The sequence below is a fragment of the Ciona intestinalis genome, unplaced genomic scaffold (genome assembly GCF_000224145.3).
Source record: "Ciona intestinalis unplaced genomic scaffold, KH HT000122.2, whole genome shotgun sequence".
Lineage (NCBI taxonomy): Eukaryota > Metazoa > Chordata > Ascidiacea > Phlebobranchia > Cionidae > Ciona > Ciona intestinalis.
The window spans coordinates 139,823-162,211 of NW_004190444.2; the positions used below are offsets into that span (position 1 = coordinate 139,823).

General features: G+C 38.5%; 5 protein-coding genes across 6 annotated transcripts in view; 1 reads left to right on the forward strand and 4 right to left on the reverse strand.

Annotated features, from left to right (window-relative positions):
* The window catches only part of LOC100183153 (transcription factor IIIB 50 kDa subunit), a gene marked incomplete in the record, with an annotated part of 4,614 nt that extends 3,449 nt beyond the window's left edge, over positions 1-1,165 (reverse strand). The window contains 2 exon segments of the mRNA XM_009863336.3: positions 598-725; positions 1,077-1,165. Of these exon segments, the coding sequence (XP_009861638.1) occupies positions 598-725; positions 1,077-1,142 (194 nt within the window).
* LOC494423 (solute carrier family 21-like) overlaps positions 1-15,565 on the reverse strand; it is a 27,123-nt gene extending 11,558 nt beyond the window's left edge. For both annotated transcript variants that reach the window (XM_026838853.1, XM_026838854.1), the window contains exon 1: positions 15,551-15,565. The gene's annotated coding sequence lies outside the window, so the exon portion shown is untranslated. The remainder of the gene's footprint in view (positions 1-15,550) is intronic.
* On the reverse strand, positions 1,215-3,147 carry LOC100178379 (GPI transamidase component PIG-S-like). The gene has a single exon (XM_002124225.5). The coding sequence runs from the start codon at positions 3,107-3,109 to the stop codon at positions 1,502-1,504; it is 1,608 nt and encodes a 535-aa protein (XP_002124261.1). The 5' UTR covers positions 3,110-3,147; the 3' UTR covers positions 1,215-1,501.
* On the forward strand, positions 4,196-18,655 carry LOC100176063. Its single transcript, XM_026838855.1, has 22 exons — positions 4,196-4,235; positions 4,643-4,860; positions 5,581-5,687; positions 6,790-6,911; positions 7,370-7,495; positions 8,039-8,152; positions 8,448-8,564; positions 8,764-8,853; positions 9,084-9,136; positions 10,040-10,089; positions 10,419-10,588; positions 10,970-11,109; positions 11,854-11,948; positions 12,703-12,761; positions 13,287-13,394; positions 14,614-14,870; positions 15,201-15,394; positions 16,105-16,209; positions 17,013-17,154; positions 17,352-17,449; positions 17,682-17,776; positions 18,398-18,655. Exons 1-22 carry the CDS (start codon positions 4,196-4,198, stop codon positions 18,529-18,531), a joined length of 2,634 nt encoding a protein of 877 aa, XP_026694656.1. The 3' UTR covers positions 18,532-18,655.
* Positions 18,656-19,363: 708 nt separating this feature from the next.
* Positions 19,364-22,339, reverse strand: LOC100178422. The gene is made up of 5 exons (XM_002124583.3): positions 22,107-22,339; positions 21,755-21,901; positions 21,175-21,231; positions 20,667-20,792; positions 19,364-20,320 (listed from the first exon to the last, which is right to left on the reverse strand). The coding sequence occupies exons 1-5, from the start codon at positions 22,269-22,271 to the stop codon at positions 20,012-20,014; spliced, it is 804 nt and encodes a 267-aa protein (XP_002124619.1). The 5' UTR covers positions 22,272-22,339; the 3' UTR covers positions 19,364-20,011.
* Positions 22,340-22,389: the final 50 nt, after the last annotated feature.

Consider the following 22,389-nt stretch of genomic DNA (forward strand, 5'->3'; position numbering starts at 1 on the left):
TTTAAGTTGATTTTTACGGCCTAAATCGTTTAGAATGCAATGCAGGGATAAAACATTGTCTGTTTAGCAGTACTGCAGTAATATTGTTTGTTTAACTGAATTCTTATGCAGTAATAGAGAGGGTAAACCAAACTCGCGTTAGCAAAAAATAATAACAGGCTTTCCAGAAATATACGTATCGTATTATGTTTTAAGTCTGCCTAACCGGTGTTGTAACTATAAGTGATGTAACAAAATATCGTGGCAATTAATATGAACGTGAAACAACGAACGTTTGTTAAAAGTTCCTGTGCGGCAAATTTGAATAGGAAAGTCGGTATTATGACGTAAATAATCAACGTGTGAATCCCTACTATGACGTAACAAACATTCTGCTTGTCTGAGTAAATCCTGCGTAAATAATGACTTTATTACGCGTAGCATAGATTAATGTTGCTACCGCGGGCAAATGCAAGTGGTGAATTAAAACTTACGGGTTGATTTACGCACATATTAATACGGCGCTTTGCAACTATTAGTTAAACATTTTCTTGCGAACACCCCCGTCAGAATAATCCTAGATCCGCCTATGCTGTGCATATTATAATTAGCACTTACTTTTCACGTGAAGCGCCAACATCTCTTTGATATTTATTCTCAAACGACATAGTTGGACCCACATAACCCCCTTCTTCCCTCGTAAATTGCCCCATGCCCTCTTGCATCGCACCACACTCATCACAAACCTGGGATAATGGGTAGTATTACATCATAATGCAACATTAATTCAAATATACTAGTTATGTATTGGCATAATTTTATATCTTTGCAGAAGTATTATACAGTAGTATTGTGGGGCAAGATGGGATACCATTAGCACATAATATCCCATATAGTACTGTGGGGTAAGATGGATACCATTAGCACATAATATCCCATATATTACTGTGGGGCAAGATGGATACCGTTAGCGCATAATATCCCATATTTCCTGGTTGTGTTTTTAACATTTAACAAACATATAAGCAATATATATATTATATATCGAAACAAAAATATGTTTTTATTTTAACACAAACATTACAAAAGCAACGCACCATTGTGATTTGCGCTCCGACACTATCCTCCACCAGGTGTCCTACTTTACACGACGGACAATCCATTTTAAAATTTCCTAAAAATCTAAAAAAGAATTAAATTTTCACGATTTTGAAAAAAAAGTCACGAAAAATTCACTGTAGCAAAAAATGCATCATTAATAAAGTACGAGAAGAAAACAATGAAATCTGGCTCTATAGTGCCCACTAGTGGTGCCATGGTGGTGCTTGCATCTTAATGTGGCATGCAATCAACAGAAAATTTGAACAAAAGATTGGTATATGGGAAATGTCAGAGCTTTAAGAAACTGTCAGTTTTCATTGGTGAAATAATACGAACATTTTTACCAGAAGAGCAATTTCTCACACTATGTTATTGCCTGGTAGCAAAATCAACAGGACAACAACTGCTATTAATGATGTCACTATTCTACTTTTGATTTGTCACAACTGTCCTTGTTTTTATATCGTTTATAAACAAATACTAAAGAAACAAGAACAGGCAAACTTATTGGCAAAAATAGCGGAACATAAATCGCAAACTTTTGATCCTCAGGAAAATACAATAACTCTAATAGCGATGGATGGAAGAAAGCTGATTGTGATGAAACAAATGCGTCACGTGAAGATGACATCGCTCTTGTTAAATTTCCGACCGAGATCGCTTGTTTCGCTTCAACGATCGCAGCGACCGATTGGAAAACGGAATCTGCGACATCGTCGTTAATTATGATGTTGTCGATTTGGTGTAGAAGTTTTTCTAGAGACCCAAGGGTATTCGTAGATGTAGCGACGTTTTCAACCGACCGAAGTCGCAGCAAATAATCCGTTTCCCACCCAGTGATCCCCGGCCACGTGGGCGGCTTGAAAATCACTTGTTTGTCAATGTTTGGGTAATTATTACGCAATCCTACAAGTGTTCGTAGATTGGTGAGAAAAGTTGGCATTACGGAATCTAAATCCACCTCTCTGGCTCCTTCTTGAGGATTGTATATTGTCATGCCACCCCAGCGGGGCAAAAGAAAGTTGTTACTTTTCGAAGGCGAACCGTCACCTTTCTGTATATATAAGGGGTTGTTTGAAATATCTGTCAAATAAAGGACAAAGTTGAGAGTAGGAAAAGTTGATAAATGTGAACCTAGTCGACTTTCTATTGAGTTTATTATGTTAGAAAGCTGATTGCCTTGTAAGTAATGGTATTTCACTTCATTAGTCGTCGAGTTTTTCATTATTTTGGGTCGAACACGAAGTTTAGTTGAGTAGAGGACTTGGGATGAGATGTGGAAATGAAAGATCGGTTTCAATTCCTCCAAGATCGGAGTTATGTGCTCCAAGATTGCCCTTTCTACATCCCAAGTCATCTTTTCTGCATCCGGACATAGAAGAGTAAAGATCACTTCAAACTCGGAGCTAGGAGGAACCATCTTCATCAGCTCCTCATCTTTCCTCCCACTTCCTCCTTCTTTGCGGATGTTCGCGACAACTTCCTCCAACATTTCTTCACCCACGACCCCCTGTTTTAAAACTTCAACCAAAATTTTTCCAAATTCGTCTAAATTTTCAGTCTTTCTTCCAATTTGAGCCGAAATTTCACGATTTGTTTCAACATTTATTTTAAAATCGTCAAAATTGCCACAACTTACTGCAACTCTTATAGTACCAGCCACTTCCCCTTCCAACCCCAAATCCACCGATTTTGGCGAGTAAGTTACATTATACTTCACAAATATCGGCTTAGCTGAAACAGATCCGCCAAAGTTTCCAAAATAATCCTCCAATTTTGACTTAACTGCTTCAAAATCGCAATTGTCAGCCACAACAACATTAACATTAATTCCGACCTTTAAACCAGCGTCTTGATTTAATTCAGCTATTTCAGTGAACGGCAGATTTGCCCTGTAAACTTTGGTCGTGTTCCACCATATTGGAACCCCAAGAACGACAAAAATTAATCCAGTTGCAACTGCTGCAATACTTTGCGTTTTTTTGCTGTTAAAATCATCCGAATCATAAGAACTGCGACTCCCAAACATTCTAAAACTCACTAGCGTTACCTAAAAGTAAAAAATGTTACTAAATGACATTATTCATTGTAAAAATACCAACAAAAACGTATTCCAAACGACTTTTATAATTATTATTTTTTAAATCGTCTGAAAATCGTTTGGGGGTTTTTCCCTTCCTCGGAATTCGAGTTTCTAGAATAATTTGTTTCTTTTTGGGGAGCGCGATTTGTGTTTACAATTAACAAACTACACAACACATTCATTATTTTGACACCTTTTTAAGATTTTAAAACATTTTTTTACTAATCATAAAAAGACAATGCGATTTTGGAATTTGCATTATGACGTCATAATCTCAAGACAATCGGCCAATAAGAAATTGAAATATTTCTACAGTTGGATTCATAATAAGTATTAGTTACGTCACACATGGTTACAATCGTCAAAATAAATATTGTTTGGTCACTATTATAAATTGAATTATGAATCACAATCGGTCAAGTATCTACTTCGTAAAATCGGCCACTTGTGACGTAATAATAATCAATATTTACAATTAGTGGAATTGTTTCGATTCAAAAATTTGAACAAAGTCATGATTTTCCAACTCCTTTAACCAATTTTTGAAATTCATAAACAATTAAACGTCTTGTTTTAATTGATATCTTAATGTTAACCCAAGATCGGTATATAAGCATAGGAAAGAGTAGGGGAAGATGGGACACTTTTTTTCTGTTTTCTCGTCTCATTTGGTGGTAAACAAAGATCATTCAAAGAATTATAAAACCGTATCTTCACGACTCCCATAGACCGTTGTTAATTGTTTAAAACACGATTAGGACATTTACATATTATGTGCTAAAGCTGTACCGTCTCCCCCCACCCTACTATATATGAACAGCAAATTGGACAACCATAAATATTATAAAAAATCTGTGCATATATAGCATATTTATTCTACTTTTTATTTTTTTTAATAAATTGCGAGATAGACATCCAAAAACTAATTTTTAAGTACTTGAATAGATTTAACAAAGCTGAAAAGTGGCTTGCAGTTTTGAGTTCTCCGAATAAACTGGGAAGCCGAAACACATCTTAAAAATTCCCGTTGTTATGGAAACAATCAGGGATATTAGCCCCATATGGTTGCCCTGTAAGATTTATAACGTGATGAAATAACTTATGTTTGTATACGGATAGTGGTGTATTCAATGTAAATATATGTTAGCACTTAACATTAATGCTCGTTTATTTCAAGCACATATTTAAGTGGGCACCGCATCGTATAAAAGCAGCGATGATCAAATATTTTATTATTTCGTTAACAAACAAGCAAAGGATGAGACATTTAACTTATTTTGTGTTATTATGGTTGTTGTTCTTATTTACATCGGGTAATTAGATTAATTAGTAACTATTTGTTTTTAACTACATATTTTACGTTGTAATGACTAATATTAGTCAGAAATTGTGAAAATAGCAACGTGACGGAATAAAATGTGACGTATAACCTATAATGACGTGATAATATCAATATGACGTCATAACTTTATGACGCAGGTAACTGCCAAGAAGGAGAGGAAGGCGGTGGCGAGGGCGGGGAAAATGAGGGGGGCGAAGGAGAGGAGGAAGGCCCCACCGAACCCCCACCCACTAAACGCCCTTGTCAGGAGGAATTCTATTCACCCAGGGGGGAGGTGAAGACATTGAATTACCCAAACCCTTACCCGAATAATGAAAACTGCGTCTACAGGATATTTACAGACAAGATTGTAAATGTAAGTAACTTAGAAGTAAAAAAAAACGGAAAGAATGTTTTCTCTTTCTTGTGACTTAATAAAAGCATAACGTGCTAAATTATGCAATTTCTCGTTTGAGAAAGTCATGAGCAGTAAAATGGTGGTCGTTTAAAAATGCTGTGGTACCGTGGGGTAAGATGGAAAAGGTTATGGTCATTCGCGACTTTGAAGACGTATTAAATCGACCTTGGCTTAAACACTAGGAATTTTAAAATAAAAATAAACATACGTGTTTCATCTCTGTATGGTCTTCTCCAGTCTAGTTTACCGTCAACAGATCGGCAATTTACGCAGCAATTTTCTTATAAATAAGTTTAAGGTCTCTATGCTGTTGCATCATTTTATAATGTGTTTGTGTTTACGGGGCATTCCCATGAGCGCGGGTTTTTCCAATTTCTATAGTTACCAACGTAAACTAAATATTGCTATAACTTATTCATTTACTAAAATAACAACGAAACACGAGAGTTATTAGCCCGCAATGTTAAGTTACAACACAAATGGGTAATGTACATACCTTGACAGTAAGCATGGGGCAAAAAAAACCGCCCATAAAGTTACATACGTGTAACTCGTAAGCGGGCACGACCGCACGAGGTGTATGAAACAGAACACCCGTGTTATAACGACTGTCGTTGCCCTGCCATGTGAGGATAAATAAATTCATGCATTCAAACTTTAACCAACTCCTGACTTCAGGTTAACTTCAGCAGATTCTCATTAGAGTATGACGTAAATTGTCGATATGATTATATCCAATACGTGTTCGACGCAACAAACAATAGAGATTTAAGTAAATCTAAAAGGTAAAAACAAAGAATTGAAACCGGAAATTAATAAAAATAAAAAAGTTTTTAACTTTTCAATAAAAAAAAATTTCTCAAATTTGCGTTTTCAAAAAATTCCACAAAACACAAAATTTCCGGTTTAAATTCGATATTTTTTTCTTTTTCTTTAATTTTTATTCGTCTGAAGGTTGTGTTTGAGTCGTTTGCTGTGGAAGAAACCGAAGATTGCAATTATGATTTTCTAAACATAATTTTTAACGCAACTTCCCCTAATGCTAAACCGAACAGGTATTCTGCAGCTTGTAGTTTACGCTGTGGCTGAAACATGGGTTATTTAGGGGTAAATGGGGAATACCCTTGACTTAAAACCTTTCACCCCTCATTCCCAGCAATAGAAGCTCTGACTTGATAAAAATACTGCTAATTTTTTTTCAAAAATCGCATTTTTTTTGCATTTAAGTATAAAATTAAATTATAAAAAAAGTTTTTTTTCTTAATTATTTTGCCTTTTTTTAGTTGTAATTTCGTTTCAAATGAGATATTATCAAGTCAAGCGCTTGTAGAAACATAGAAAGCTTATATAATGGCGTAGAGCATTATAGAAATAACATAAACAAACATGCTTTCCGTTAAACGCGATTACAACTAAAATATTAAAACCATGATCCATATTTTTGAACCAACTCACCAAAACTGTTGGCATCACCATTGCATGTAAAAGACATTGCTTCTACTCGCTTTGCTTGTATATTATAATTACATATATTGTTACATGCAGTGTAATATGACATTACAACTAATTGACACTGGTTACAAAATTCATCTATAAATCTTTACATACTGTTTCATACTACAATGGATGTCATCCCTTTGAAACTAATTACAAAATGCCTTGTGTGTTTATATTGTTAAATACTACAATTTATAACATGGCAACACTATAAAATAACAATAACAACCCCATATTCAACGAATGCACGATATAAATAACCACAAACCCAGATTCTGTGGCAATGGTTCGGACGAAATCAAAACTTTACAATATTTATCGATAAATCTTTACGTATTGCTGCATATTACATACATTATGCATTATATTTCCACCACTATAACCCCCCAGGTTCTGTGGGAATGGTTTGGACAAAATCAACGGAGGTCGACTCAGAGGACCTGGTCCCCTTATCATGGTGTTCGTAAGCGATGACTCAGCTGCTGAGTCAGGGTTCAAATTCTCGTTCGAATGTAAGTTTATCATATAGTAGGGTGGGGGAAGATGGGACACTTTTCATTCTATTTTCTCATCCAATTTAATAGTAAACAAAGAAAATTCAAAGAATTATAAAACCGTATCCTCACAACTCTCATAGACCATTGTTAATTGTTTGAAATTTATCGGACAACTTTTTATTTAATATTTTAACAATGAAAAGAAGGGAATTAGCAGAAAAAAGGCAGTTGTTAAACTTGCTATGAATAGAAAATATGGCAAATGGCGTCATTTAAAAAAGGAAGCTGTTAAATCTTAATTCCAAACAAGTGTGAAACTATTTTTTTGTGACAAATACGTTGGTTTTATATTAAGATAAGTTCTGTTATAGGTGTGTCTCATTGAAGACCTCACACTTATAGGATCTGTTTGATTTAATGAATGTATGCAACTTATATATCTTTACGTTAATTCAATTCATATCTTTTCACAGTTGAGTTGACAGGACCTGACCCTTGTGAGTCCAACCCATGTCAACACGACGGCGAATGTGAATCTCATCCTGATTATTACACGTGCAAATGTTCTGATGGGTTTGCTGGGATTAATTGTGAAATAGGTAACCTTAAGCTTGCTACAGACAAGTTTAGTTATACACCTCATGCCAAATTGTCCGCCATACAGAAAACAATCACCCACAAAGTTATAACGTCGTAGCTTATAAGGGGGCACCAGGTGTATGAAACAGAACACCCGTGTTATAACGACTGTCATTGCCCCGCCATGCGTGGATAAATAAGTTACATATGTGGTAACTCATAGGCGGGCACGAGGTGTATGAAACAGAACACCCGTGTTATAACGACTGTGGTTGCCCCGCCATGTGAGGATAAATAAGTTACATATGTGGTAACTCATAAGCGGGCACGAGGTGTATGAAACAGAACACCCGTGTTATAACGACTGTCGTTTTCCACCATGCGAGGATAAATAAGTTACATACGTGGTAACTGGTAAGCAGGCACGAGGTGTATGAAATAGAACACCCGTGTTATAACGACTGTCGTTGCCCGCCATGCGAGGATAAATAAGTTAAACTCTTTATTCATTCATACACACACAGTGCATGATACTCACATAATAACACATATTGCGTCCCCAGATATGGATGAATGTGCATCCTACCCATGCAAACACGGGGGAACTTGTGTGGACGGGGTGCGGGATTATACATGCGATTGTTTGGAGGGGTTCACAGGGAAGGATTGTGAAACACGTGAGTATTTTTGTGTCAACGTAGGAGCTTGGATAACTTATCTATGATTCTTCCTTCCAATTACGTTTTAATTAAATGAATTAATGAATGTAAATTTAGCTCAATATTAGTAAACTTATATGTATTGTAGGTTTGGCACGCTTTTATTTACATAGTTTTTACCCGCAGCGTAATATTAGAACTGTCGTTTTTCTGCTTATTTTCTTTTTGTTGTGGTTACTATTTAATTTGATCTTCGCTATCGTACTTGAAGAGATAATTAATAAATTATGTTATGAATCATCTTTCTTTCCAGCTCCAGATTTCTGTGCGTCCAATCCTTGTGAAAACGGAGGACTTTGCGTGAATCGCAATGTCGATTTTGTGTGTTCGTGTCCGAGGGACTTCATGGGGGAGAAATGTGAAGAGCCAGGTAATAGGATTTCTATGTTTGTGGTATGATTATGAGGAGTAGTATGATTTCTATGTATGTATCTTTAGGCAAGACACTTGACGGCAATTGCTCCAACCCAGTGGTCACTAATGTGTTGTCTAAATTATCAGCCATACAGGAAAAAATCACCTAAAAAAGTTTTTCCTGTTCTTTCACTAAACCCATTATTACATCACAGTCCCTACTCCCTCCCCTCCTCCCACCCCTGCTCCTACTACTCCTGCTCCCACACAACCAGAACCAACAGAGCCAGCCAAGAATAAACCAGGTTCTAAATAATTTTGTTTATAATAATTACTTTAGTTTTATTAAAAATATTTTAAACTATATAAATGATACGAATGTCAGAAAACATAATTAACGTAAACCATTTAAGATTATATAAGCAAGATAATGATGAAGATACATACATTATTTATCTTCATAGAACACGATCTCTCGGTGGTAACTAATTACACTAAGTAATTTATATAATTATAATAATTAATATTTTTACAGCACCAGAAGTTACAACCCAGCCCCCCTCGCCCGCACCAAAGGAAGATGAAAAAGGTAGAAATTTATTTCAAGAATTATTTTTCCTTATATGCAAGGTTGAGTTATAACACGAGTGTTGCACACCATACATGGTGGCTTCATACACCTCATGCTCGCTGTCAAGTTATAACACGAGTGTTGCACACCATACATGGTGGCTTCATACACCTCATGCTCACTGTCGAGTTATAACACGAGTGTTGCACACCATACATGGTGGCTTCATACACCTCATGCTCGCTGTCAAGTTATAACACGAGTGTTGCACACCATACATGGTGGCTTCATACACCTCATGCTCACTGTCAAGTTATAACACGAGTGTTGCACACCATACATGGTGGCTTCATACACCTCATGCTCGCTGTCGAGTTATAACACGAGTGTTGCACACCATACATGGTGGCTTCATACACCTCATGCTCACTGTCGAGTTATAACACGAGTGTTGCACACCATACATGGTGGCTTCATACACCTCATGCTCTGTGAGTTATAACACGAGTGTTGCACACCATACATGGTGGCTTCATACACCTCATGCTCGCTGTCAAGTTATAACACGAGTGTTGCACACCATACATGGTGGCTTCATACACCTCATGCTCACTGTCAAGTTATAACACGAGTGTTGCACACCATACATGGTGGCTTCATACACCTCATGCTCGCTGTCAAGTCATAACACGAGTGTTGCACACCATACATGGTGGCTTCATACACCTCATGCTCACTGTCGAGTTATAACACGAGTGTTGCACACCATACATGGTGGCTTCATACACCTTGTTGAGTTATAACACGAGTGTTGCACACCATACATGGTGGCTTCATACACCTCATGCTCACTGCTGTAAAATGAAGCTTAATGTTTGGAACCATGAGGTGCACAACGCCCAACATAAATATATTAACACGGGGAAGCAGCACCAGCCGACCATGAACCTCATCCACCTGGAGATGCAAAGTAAGGTTGTTTTGTTTAAAGATATATATATAGGACTTCACCTATATAGAACAACACCTTCATTCATATACAATGTTGGGGTAACATGCTAACTTTGGCTTAAATCTCTTGCGAAAAAGACAGTCGTTATAACACGGGTTTTCATACACCTCGTGCCAACTTACGCGTTACCACGTTATTACTTTGTGGGCAACTAGTTTTTGGGGAGGATTTTTAATTTTTTTTTTTATGTATGGCTGACAATTTGGATAACAGATTGGTGACCAATGGGTTGGAGCAGTAATTTGGTCTTTGTTATCTAAAAGATAAATCACCTTCTCACCCCACAGCAACCATAGGACCTCTGTGATCATCGCTGTGATCCTCGTGCTCCTCGTCCTCTTCCTCTTGCTCGGGATCTTTCTGTGGTATTGGTTCAAACTAAGGAAGGGAAACCCCCAGAAGAGAGAAAAGGAAGTGACACTCATTAATATGAAAACTAAGTCCGAACATGGGCAAGGTATAGAGATCTTATACAACATAGAAATGTTATATAACATAGAAATATTATATAACATTAAAATCATAAAGATTACAATAATAAAGGTAGAACTAATTATCATGGCGAAGAGATGTATTATAACACCAGTACGACAGTCGTTAAAATACGCCAAGGTTAAAATAAATGAAAGAATGTTGGTTGATCATTTAATTGGGGGCAACTTCCACGCTTTTTAACTGACACTTTCCCCCTTCATCCAAAGCGTGTTTTAACGACTGTTGTTTTGCTGTTGATTTCCTTCTGTTCGTTGTTTTGATTAATTTGATCTTCGCTATCGTATTCAAACAGATAAACACCATTATTTTATAGTATATCTATTTATATGTTATTTCTACTCAGGTCGTTCCGGTCATCGATTATCGCGCACGACCTCGATCAACAGCGTTACTATGAAAGGGGATTCCCGGGATGGAAGATTGTTGAACAAACTGAAGAAAATGTCCGAGGATATTATTATGGAAGAAGTGCCTGATGAAACGGTAATGTGCAACACTGGGTGTAAATATTAACTTTTGTTTGCGCAACACTGTGGTATGTGTTAGTGTTTGAAATGATTTGCTATTCAGGAATTTGGGGGTAATGGGTGTTGGAAGTCTTTATCCAGTTCAAGTAACAGTAGTCTTTAACTGTTCCTAAATACTAGTATGCTAAGTTGGAAGTCTTTATCCAGTCACAGTAGTCTTTGACTGTTACTAATTAGAAGTCTTTATCTATTAGCTCTACACTTTGATGTTAACAGCACACCATGCACAATTCAAGTCCTGTATATTTCCAACCACTGCCACATCACCACAATCCATAGAAATAATATAAACAACAACATAGACATTATATAAAACACACACTGGTTGAGGCAAACGTAGAATACAGTAAAAATAGAAACATTATAAATAGAGCTGATTTGAACTTTAACAATGGGCCAACTCTAGCTTAAATCCCAAACCCTTGAGTCCCCACCTCTCTTAAAGGGAACACGGACCTCTGCTCATGGTCTTGTTTGTTTTAGAGGCTGATTGCTACAAAGTGGTGTATAAAATAACAGATGTAAAAACATTAAACAAATTTAGGTTATTTTATTGATGGAGCAGGGGGCCACGGGTGTTGAGTGTCTCAACATGTGTGTAAAATTTATTTGAAATCATCAAGGTAAGGGGCCAACCATTTAGCATGGATATTATGTGTAATATATTAGAAAACACATAACATTTGTTATTCTTACCCAGAAGAACCGTCCTCCCCACCACATTCACCCCAGCAACCCTTACATTGCCCCGGTGTCATCAATACCAAACACCATACCTGATACTTCAAATTTAAGGTGGGTGTAAATGAATGTAACTTTGCGTTGCGTTATATTTCTGTTATGTGTATGTTGTTGCAACCAAGTGTATTAGGTGTATGTTTCCAAGGTCTTGTTGCAATAGTTCAAACATTCCAAAAAACAAACTGGATCTTTCAGATATATATACGCACAAATAAATATTAACCTCATGCCCGCTTACAAGTTACCATGTATGTAAATTTGTAAGTGACTGTTTAAAAAAATATTAATTCATTGAAAAATATCCGTAAATGTAGATGCTGTTGCAGTGTAGTGAGGTGTATGTTTATGTATGGAGAGGTACCACGTATGTTACTTATTTAACCTCGCATGGTGGGGCAATGACAATTGTTATAACACGAGTGTTCTGTTTCATACACCTCGTGCCCGCTTACAAGTTACCATGTATGTAACTTATTTATCCTCGCATGGTGGGGCAATGACAATTGTTATAACACGAGTGTTCTGTTTCATACACCTCGTGTGAGCATATTTTTGTTTTTTTTCTTAAAAAAATCCTGATTGCAAAAGTATACGTCACAAATTAATCAACATCCCTAATTAGCAATGATAAATTCTGATCAATAATTAATTTATCACCTGTTCAACTCGCAACAATTCGTTAAGAGTCATCTACTTTGTCATAAGTGCTATTATGACGTCATAATTAAGTGGAACGCGACTTCACAATGCCCATTATCAATTAATCCATCATTCTATGATGTCATAGTTGTTATTATTTGTTTTATAGGAAAATATCGATCCCAGTTTCGCAGCATGAACTCCATGGACTTGGTAACCATCGCATGGGTGAGCTTACTGAGCTACATAATATAAATGGTTTCTTCCAATTATAACTTAATTTTTTATAAACTCAATATGAGGTATTTATTAATTTCTTTCAACAAATTGTAAATATATTTTTAACTCCAAGCGTGTTTTAACAACTGTAGTTTTGTCGCAATATCATGTCTTTTCATTTTAAATATCTCTAAATCTTCGCTACCGTAATCGAAGGGACAAATAAAAGTGATTATTATTATTATGCTGCAATTAAGCTGTTATATCCACTTCTATTTAATATTTTTCTTGGGTAAAATTTTACCCATGGTGTGTTTTAACTTCCGTTGTTTTGCCCCTAAACCCCTTCTCTTCGTCGTTTTAATGAAATCATTGTCCGCTACCATATTTAAACATATAAACAAATTTTACTACTTTACATAACATAACTTTTATATAGTACCCCCCTCGATGTTTGGGTAATAAACCTACATTCCATGCACGAATCATATTCATAGATATAATATAACTATTCTAACCATAGAAATCCCATAGGTCCCTTCCAACCGACCAACATTGCCCCGCACGATGCGATCGGGCTGCTTAATCAACTCAAGCAAAATAACAACAATAATATGGATTTCAAATCAGCTTTGTCACAATGTAAGTTTATGACATCATACAACATACTTTATCATGTCACAATGTAAGTTTATGACATCATACAGCATACTTTATCACGTCACAATGTAAGTTACATAACTGTAATTTGTGTAAGTTGGCTGGATTTATTTATCCTCGCGTCGCGGGGCAACGACAGTCGCTACAGTACTCTCTAAGCTAGAAGGTTCAAGGTTCGTCGCTGCCACCATTGTGGATGTATGTGTCCTTGGTTAAAACACTTAACGGCAATTGCTCCAACCCAGTGGTCACTAATGGGTTGTCTAAATTTTCAGCCATATACAATTACCCACCAAGTTACAAATGTACACAACTAATTTGGGTAACGGGCCAACTCTGGTCTAAATCCCAGATCCCATGGAGTGCCTCACTGTAGGACCTCACCTATATAGAATAGAATGTGCATATACAATGTTGGGGTAATGGGCCAACTCTGGTCTAAATCCCAGATCCCATGGCTTGCCTCACTGTAGGACTTCACCCATATAGAATAGAACGTGCATATACAATGTTGGGGTAATGGGACAATTCTGGCCTAAATCCCAGGTCCCATGGCGTGTCTCACTGTAGAACCTCACCCATATAGAATAGAATGTGCATATACAATGTTGGGGTAATGGGCCAACTCTGGTCTAAATCCCAGGTCCCATGGAATGCCTCACTGTAGGACCTCACCCATATAGAATAGAATGTACATATACAATGTTGGGGTAATGAACCAACTCTGGCCTAAATCCCCAGATCCCATGGCGTGCCTCACTGTAGGACCTCACCCATATAGAATAGAATGTGCATATACAATGTTGGGGTAATGGGCCAACTCTGGTCTAAACCTCAAGTCCTATGGCTTGCCTCACTGTAGGACCTCACCCATATAGAATAGAATGTACATATACAATGTTGGGGTAATGAACCAACTCTGGCCTAAATCCCCAGATCCCATGGCGTGCCTCACTGTAGGACCTCACCCATATAGAATAGAATGTGCATATACAATGTTGGGGTAATGGGCCAACTCTGGTCTAAACCCCAAGTCCTATGGCTTGCCTCACTGTAGGACCTCACCCATATAGAATAGAATGTGCATATACAATGTTGGGGTAATGGGACAACTCTGGCATATATCCCAGTCACAAGAACCTCACCCATATAATAATATTCTTCTGCCAAATGTTGCTTCTTATTATGCCAACTTTTACAGATGGGATTCCCACGTACACCCCCAAACCCTTCCCCTCATACAACATGGCCCCGTTAGCCGTAGCAAACGTAGCTAACCCCCAAATCAACCCCTTCCAACCTGAACCATCTTACCCCGTCGACCCATCTTACCCCACTGACCCATCTTACCCCACCCAACCTGACCACTCGATGGAGTTAAGTGCGCAGGAAGCTGCAGAAGTCGTCAATCATTTGTTACGAAGCGAGCCGAACAATGGGAAGCCTGTGACATCACAAGTAAATAATTTATTTATTTTTTTACCTGTTCGAATAAATTAATTGAAAGAACAAGAGAATGGAATTAGAAAAAACGACAATCATCGGAACATGCTATGAGCACAAGAGCATTGGGAACAAATAAATATTTGCGAAGGTTTTACTTACACAATGTTTCTTCTCGTGTCAACAAACTTCTAAAAGTTTTCTCACCAGAAGACCAGTCGTCTATAAATTTAAGTATAACTAAAGAATCATTTAAAAATGTTCTTAATTTTTTTATGAAACATTTTTCAATTTTTTTACAGAAAAATTTTCCTACATTTTTTACTTAACTGTTTTTTCCTCTAGGAGGCGATGGAGATAATTCGTCACGTTCGCGACAAATCTTACGGGGAAGAGCGCCCCCCAATGGATCGAGAGAAGAGCATCGTTCTTCATCCACATGAGGTCGCTAACATTTTCAATAAGTTCCGTAATCGTCCAACCGTGACCGAATCTGACGAACCAATCAGAAACGAGGGAGGAATCGCAAGTTCTTACGAGTAATTGTGATGTCATTGTTGTATTATGACTGTTGTTCTATTATATTCTACACCAAGTGTGAAATTTAAGTCCAATTAATGGTGTACCAAAGATATAAATGCACGCCCTGGGATTCAAGCCAGAGTTGGCCCATTACCCCAACATTGTATATGTACATTCTATTCTATATGAGTAAGGTCCTACAGTGAGGCATGCCATGGGACCTGGGATTTAGACCAGAGTTGGCCCATTACCCCAACATTGTATATGCACATTCTATTATATATGGGTGAGGTCCTACAGTGAGACACGGCATAGGAACCCGGGATTTAGACCAGAGTTGGAATGAAATAGAATCCTATACGCGACTTGTATACAAATATTGTAACAGCACGTGCTACTAAATAGCAGCAAAGTAAAATATTCGAATAAGCGACTGATGTAATTGGGCACAAGAATAAAAAGTTTGCATGAAACACATTCTGCAATAACTGGAATATGATATGTGAATCTGGTCCTTATCTTGCACTCGCATTGTTGGACGATTCTCGTTGCATCATAACAGAATACACTGTCATATATCATTAGTATGTCCATTATGACATCATATATCATTATTTTTCCCATTATGACATCTTGTTTCATTATTATTCCCATTATGACATCATATATCATTAGTATATCCATTATGACATCATATATCATGACATCACATCACCCACCATTACAGTCCATCAGACCCAGGGGACCGAGCCCCGAACCGAATCAACCGAGAGTTCCGTGAATGCTCCCCAATACAAGAGGAATCGAGCGGGGGTAAACATGGAAACCCACGGTAGGTATCCCTGTGTCTTGGACCCATATGCCTGTCCGCATATTGGTTGTGTATATAAACCAAAGCCTCATAAACCAATGGATTCAGTTAGATTATGTGCGAATGTGTTCTTGCCCAAGACGGAAATTTGTTCACCATCCATAAGGATACATTTACCCACAATGGTAGCAGCATTGAGCCTCGTACCAATAACTTAAGGGCTAGAAGCAGGCCTGCTGACCATGCCATGGGGCCAGCTGTTTTGTATTAAGCAAGTTACGGCAACAAAGTGCCATGGAAATGTAACTAATTTATCCTCGCATGGCGGGGCAACGACAGTTGCTATAACACGGGTGTTCTGTTTCATACACCTCGTGCCTGCTTACAAGTTACCACGTATGTAACTTATTTATCCTCGCATGGCGGGGCAACGACAGTTGTTATAACACAGGTGTTCTGTTTCATACACCTCGTGCCTGCTTACAAGTTACCACGTATGTAACTTATTTATCTTCGCGTGGCGGGGAAACAACTGTCGTTATAACACGGGTGTTCTGTTTCATACACCTCGTGCCTGCTTACAAGTTACCACGTATGCAACTTATTTATCCTCGCATGGCGGGGCAACGACAGTCGTTATAACACGGGTGTTCTGTTTCACAAACCTCGTGACTGATCACGAGTTACCAGGCATGTAACTTTGTGGGTGATTGTTTTTATGTACTAGCTAAGTTACCTTCACCCATAGAATTGCCAGTATATCTAATAAATATTATGATACCCAAGCCTTTTAAATTTTTGTATTAAACAAGTTCCACCCATAGCGTTGCATGGACGCCAGAAGCCGACCATGAGGAACCAGTTGTTAAACGAGTTCGTAAAAAGCCGAAGCGATTTTTGTGCGAGAGTTCAATTGACCCCGACCAGAAAGTCCATGATTGGCTGGAAAGCACACCGAAGGTTAAGGTGAGGGGTGATAAAGTGTGGAGAGTATACCGGTGATAATGCATGAACAGTGTACCGGTGATAAGTTGTTTGCTGAATAATCACCTACAAAGTTACATACTTGGTTACTGTGGTTATGAGGTGCATGAAAAAGAACACCCGTGTTTTAATGACTATCTTTACCTATGTCTAATAGTTTATTTTGTTACTCAACACAGGGCAACAAACACAAGAAACACCGTTCACCGGTCAACTCGGTTGCCACAGATACCGTGATCACACGAACGTTGCCGACCAAAGTGGATCGGAATAATAGGTGTGATGTCATAATGTGTGATGTCATAATGTGTGATGTTATAATGTGTGATGTTATAACGTGTGATGTCATAATGCATGAGATCATAATGAGTAACGCCATAATGGGTGATGTCATGATGATGGTGTGATGTCATGATGATGTGTGATGTCATAATATTGTGTGATTACGTAACTTAAGAGACAAAATAATGTCATTCATGACACTTATTCATCAAAAATGAAATCCCCAGGCATTCCCCAAGCAATGAGGAACCCCCAAGAGCCCCACGCACAATACGACAAACAAGACGGATGATTCCCGACAAATCAATGCTTCCAATTACAGGTTTCCTACAATAGGGTGGGCAGTTCATGCTTTGCTACATAAGCTCTCAATCTCATGGTGTACATTAAGATGGAAAATAAATCTTAAGTTTAAACTCAACTGAATGAAACCATTTCTTACATAACATTCTTCACGCAAATGCTTAGATTTGGCTTCTAAATTTAACAGTTTTACGCTTTGGTTAAACGACTGTATTCTTGTGTGGCTGAGTACTGACAGTCGTTATAACACAGGTGTTCTGTTTTATACACCTTCGTGCCCGCTTACAAGTTACCACGTATGTAACTTATTTATCCTCGCATGACGGGGCAATGACAGTCATTATAACACAGGTGTTCTGTATCATACACCTCGTGCCAGCTTACAAGTTACTATGTATGTAACTTTGTGGGTGATTGTTTTCTGAGTACACAAGATTCTGCTAATTGTATCTACATCTATAACCTAGCACGAGGTGTATGAAACAGACCACTCGTGTTATAATGACGTTGTTGCCCCGCCATCATGTGAAGATAAATAAGTTACATACGTGGTAACTTGTAAGCGGGCACGAGGTGTATAAAACAGAACTCTCATTCTATAATGATTTAAAGTTCCATTCATTCAACTGTTTCTCTGCAGAAAACAAAGCCAAGTCACTGGTTGAGAATTTGATCAAAGCTCCATTGCATAGCAGTCAGAATGTGGTGGGACCCGGATTGGGGGTTAACCGACAGAATGCATTCGTTGGCCCCAATAAAATTGAAGCTTTCTAACTTCTAAGTGATTGAGACTTTCTGTGCCACTTCCATGCCCACAGTCAAGTTGCTGAAGCTATTGCAGTGTGTGGATAAGCAGACATAACTTTTGGTTGATTTGGTCATTTATATCCTCATGGGTGGGAACTTGAGTGACTTATCCATGGTTGCCACTCCCATGCCCACAGTCGAGTTGCTGAAGCTATTGCAGTGTGTGGATAAGCAGACATGACTTTTGGTTGGTTTGGTCATTTATATCCTCGTGGGTGGGAACTTGAGTGACTTATCCATGGTTGCCACTGCCATGCCCGCAGTCGAGTTGCTAAAGCTATTGCAGTGTGTGGATAAGCAGACATAACTTTTGGTTGATTTGGTCATTTATATCCTCATGGGTGGGAACTTGAGTGACTTATCCATGGTTGCCACTCCCATGCCCGCAGTCGAGTTGCTAAAGCTATTGCAGTGTGTGGATAAGCAGACATGACTTTTAGTTGGTTTGGTCATTTATATCCTCGTGGGTGGGAACTTGAGTGACTTATCCATGGTTGCCACTGCCATGCCCGCAGTCGAGTTGCTGAAGCTATTGCAGTGTGTGGATAAGCAGACATGACTTTTGATTGGTTTGGTCATTTATATCCTTGTGGGTGGGAACTTGAGTGACTTATCCATGGTTGCCACTGCCATGCCCGCAGTCGAGTTGCTGAAGCTATTGCAGTGTGTGGATAAGCAGACATGACTTTTGGTTGATTTGGTCATTTATATCCTCGTGGGTGGGAACTTGAGTGACTTATCCATGGTTGCTACTCCCATATCCACAGTCGAGTTGGTTCTTTTATACATGAGACAAAGATGAAATATATTCTTCTGCTTACTTTACCAATTTTTCTTTTCCAATCAACATAATAAGATGTTTTTTATGAACAGTTCAGTTTTTGTTACTTTACAATCATAAAAAATAAAAATACCAAAATGTATAACGCTGTATCAAGTTATTAATCTTAAAAGTTCACGTTATTTTACATAAAATAGGAAATTAGAAAAACGTGCAACAAGTCTTTAAGAGATTTGCATTAAAACTGTAGAAAAATCTTCAAAAAAAACAAAAGTCACATTGCGTGCGTGGTTGATATAGTATGTTTTAGCTACTGCACCAAGTCTATGCTAGTTATAAAAATTGTGTAGTCAAAATAAGAATGTACAAAAATCTCAACCAACTGTCACATATTGGGGGCCCATAAATTGCAGACATCACATTTGTTACTTAAATAATCTTTAAAGCTAAGTGGGGGGAATTGAGCCAAATCTGGCCTTAATCAAAGTCCTTGACAAGGACCACACCTATATAAAATATAAAACAATGAGCACGAGTTAAAACAATAGCAACAATGAAATAATTTTTAAATATATGGAAGGGTAATGGGACAAATCTGTGCCTCATCCACTTAGAACAATATATTCTTAAGCACCAATTGAAACAACTACAAACAATGCAACTATACTAGAATCTTGATTGTGGTCTGTTATTGTTCTGCCTTCTGACATCACCATCACTTTTATTAGGAGGTGGTGCGTATCCTGGCAACAACTGTGACAATCGTCGTTCACGAGTGAAGGAACCATCCTCCAGTTCAACCCCGTAGTTTAAATACGGTCGATGGGCCGGGATCCGCAGGTCGTTGTCTTTGTTATATTTTCTCGCCGTATGACATAACATAGCAAGGAAGAAGACGCTTGTAAGAAAGACGATACCAGGGATCAGGAGAGATAAAACGATGACATATAACTCGAATCGGGGTTTGATTATAACCTGCAGTAATGTAGGTGTTGGAATATAGATGAAACTTCAAGCGTTATAAAATAAAGGATTGTATTCGGTGGTATTGTGATAACAAGCTTAAACAAAGTAACTTATTTACCCTCGCATGGCGGGGCAACGACAGTCATCATAACACGGGTGTTCTGTTTCATACACTTACAAGTTAAGTTATGCATTACAAATGAAACATAAAAACTGTGTTCTGTTCAGTATGGTTCCACAGCGAAGCATCTCATGGGACCTCCAACTAATGGCCACAGTTGGTACAAACAGAGCCTAATAGTTTTAGCATCATTTTCACAAAACTTGCACAATGACAACAGTAACAAACACTCACATTTTCCGTCTTATTAGGATCATAGTAACACGAGAACCTCTTCGTCTCATACCCATATTTGGTGATGAAGTCGCTCACTTCAATTGAGTTTTGTCTCATGTTTTTCTTGCACACCGCAAATGAACACTGAAAGTATGATGTCATTAGTTATGATGTTAATAGTTATGATGTCGTTACTTATGTTGTGGGCACGCCACCGACAAAGGGTTACTTGCATGCCTAATCCACGTGATCAGCGCAATGTGCCGCAATAAACGTGGTTCATTATTAATTGTGTAGCTATGTAGTAATAGTCAGTGTGAATCATTATTAACTTTGTAGCTATGACAGTTATTTGTGTCGCTATGCCGCAATTTAGTGCCCTATATATACGGGTGTGCTCGCCTTTTTTTAGTTTTTTATTCGCTATTCCAGCGTTTCATTCGCTATTCGAGCGTTTCATTTGCTATTCCAGCGTTTCAATAAAAACCCAAGAACACAAAAACTTATATAAGTACAATATACATACGTCTCTATTTTCAGAGTTCAGAAGTGCTTCATCTGTTCGTATGGTGCCTGTCCTGTTCTAAAAAGTAATTCAATTATACAACCGGGCCTAGATTCGAATCCAGGATCCCTGGTTCTCCAACCCCGGCCTGGATTCGAACCCAGGATCCCTGGTTCTCCAACCTTAGCCTGGATTCGAACCCAGGGCCCCTGGTTCTCCAACTCTGGCCTTGATTCGAACCCAGGACCCCAGGTTCTCCAACGCTGGCCTGGATTCGAACCCAGGGCCCCTGGTTCTCAAACTCTGGCCTTGATTCGAACCCAGAATCCCTGGTTCTCCGCCCCTGGCCTGAATCCGAACCCAGGACCCCTTGTTCTCCAACCCCGGCCTGGATTCGAATCCAGAACCCCTGGTTCTCCGCCCCTGGCCTGGATTCGAACCCAGGGTCCCTGGTTCTCCAACCCTGGCCTGGATTCGAACCCAGAATCCCTGGTTCTCCGCCCCTGGCCTGGATCCGAACCCAGGACCCCTTGTTCTCCAACCCCGGCCTGGATTCAAACCCAGAACCCCTGGTTCTCCAGCTTAACAGTTAACACAGTACCTCTCTTGCAGCACCAACAGTGTATTCCACTTCTACGCCATAACATGCGAACTTAGACAAGCAGTATGGAGAATCATTGAGCAGACCACCACACTTGCATGTCCGATGTTCAACTAGCCTTCTACGAAGAGTTATGCATTTCGTTTTCTGTGTAAAAGTATGAGCATATATAATTGTATATATACTATAGTTGGTAGTAGGCAATGGGAATAATATGGGCATGGGAGTAGCTACCATGGATAAGTCACTCAAGTTCCAAACCACAAGGATATAAATGATATCCACACACTGCAGTAGATTCAGCAACGCAACAGTATGTATATGCAGTAACTATAGAACATATACGACCCACCTTATAATGGAGAGCTGGGATTCCAGGCTTGGCGATGACAAATCCGTCCACAATTATCGCTACAACGCTCACAATTGTAACGACAATGAGCGCGGCGATCGCGCAATGACTTCCTTCGCAAGATTTCCGTTTAGCTTGTTTGTATACGAAATGGGAACTCGTCATTGCAAAGTTACTTCTGAACGAAGTTTCTAAACGTAAACTCTGTTAAATGAACACAAATTAGATAAAAAAAACACAATTTGCTAATTATGAATAACTGGCTTAAATGTTTCTCTTCGTT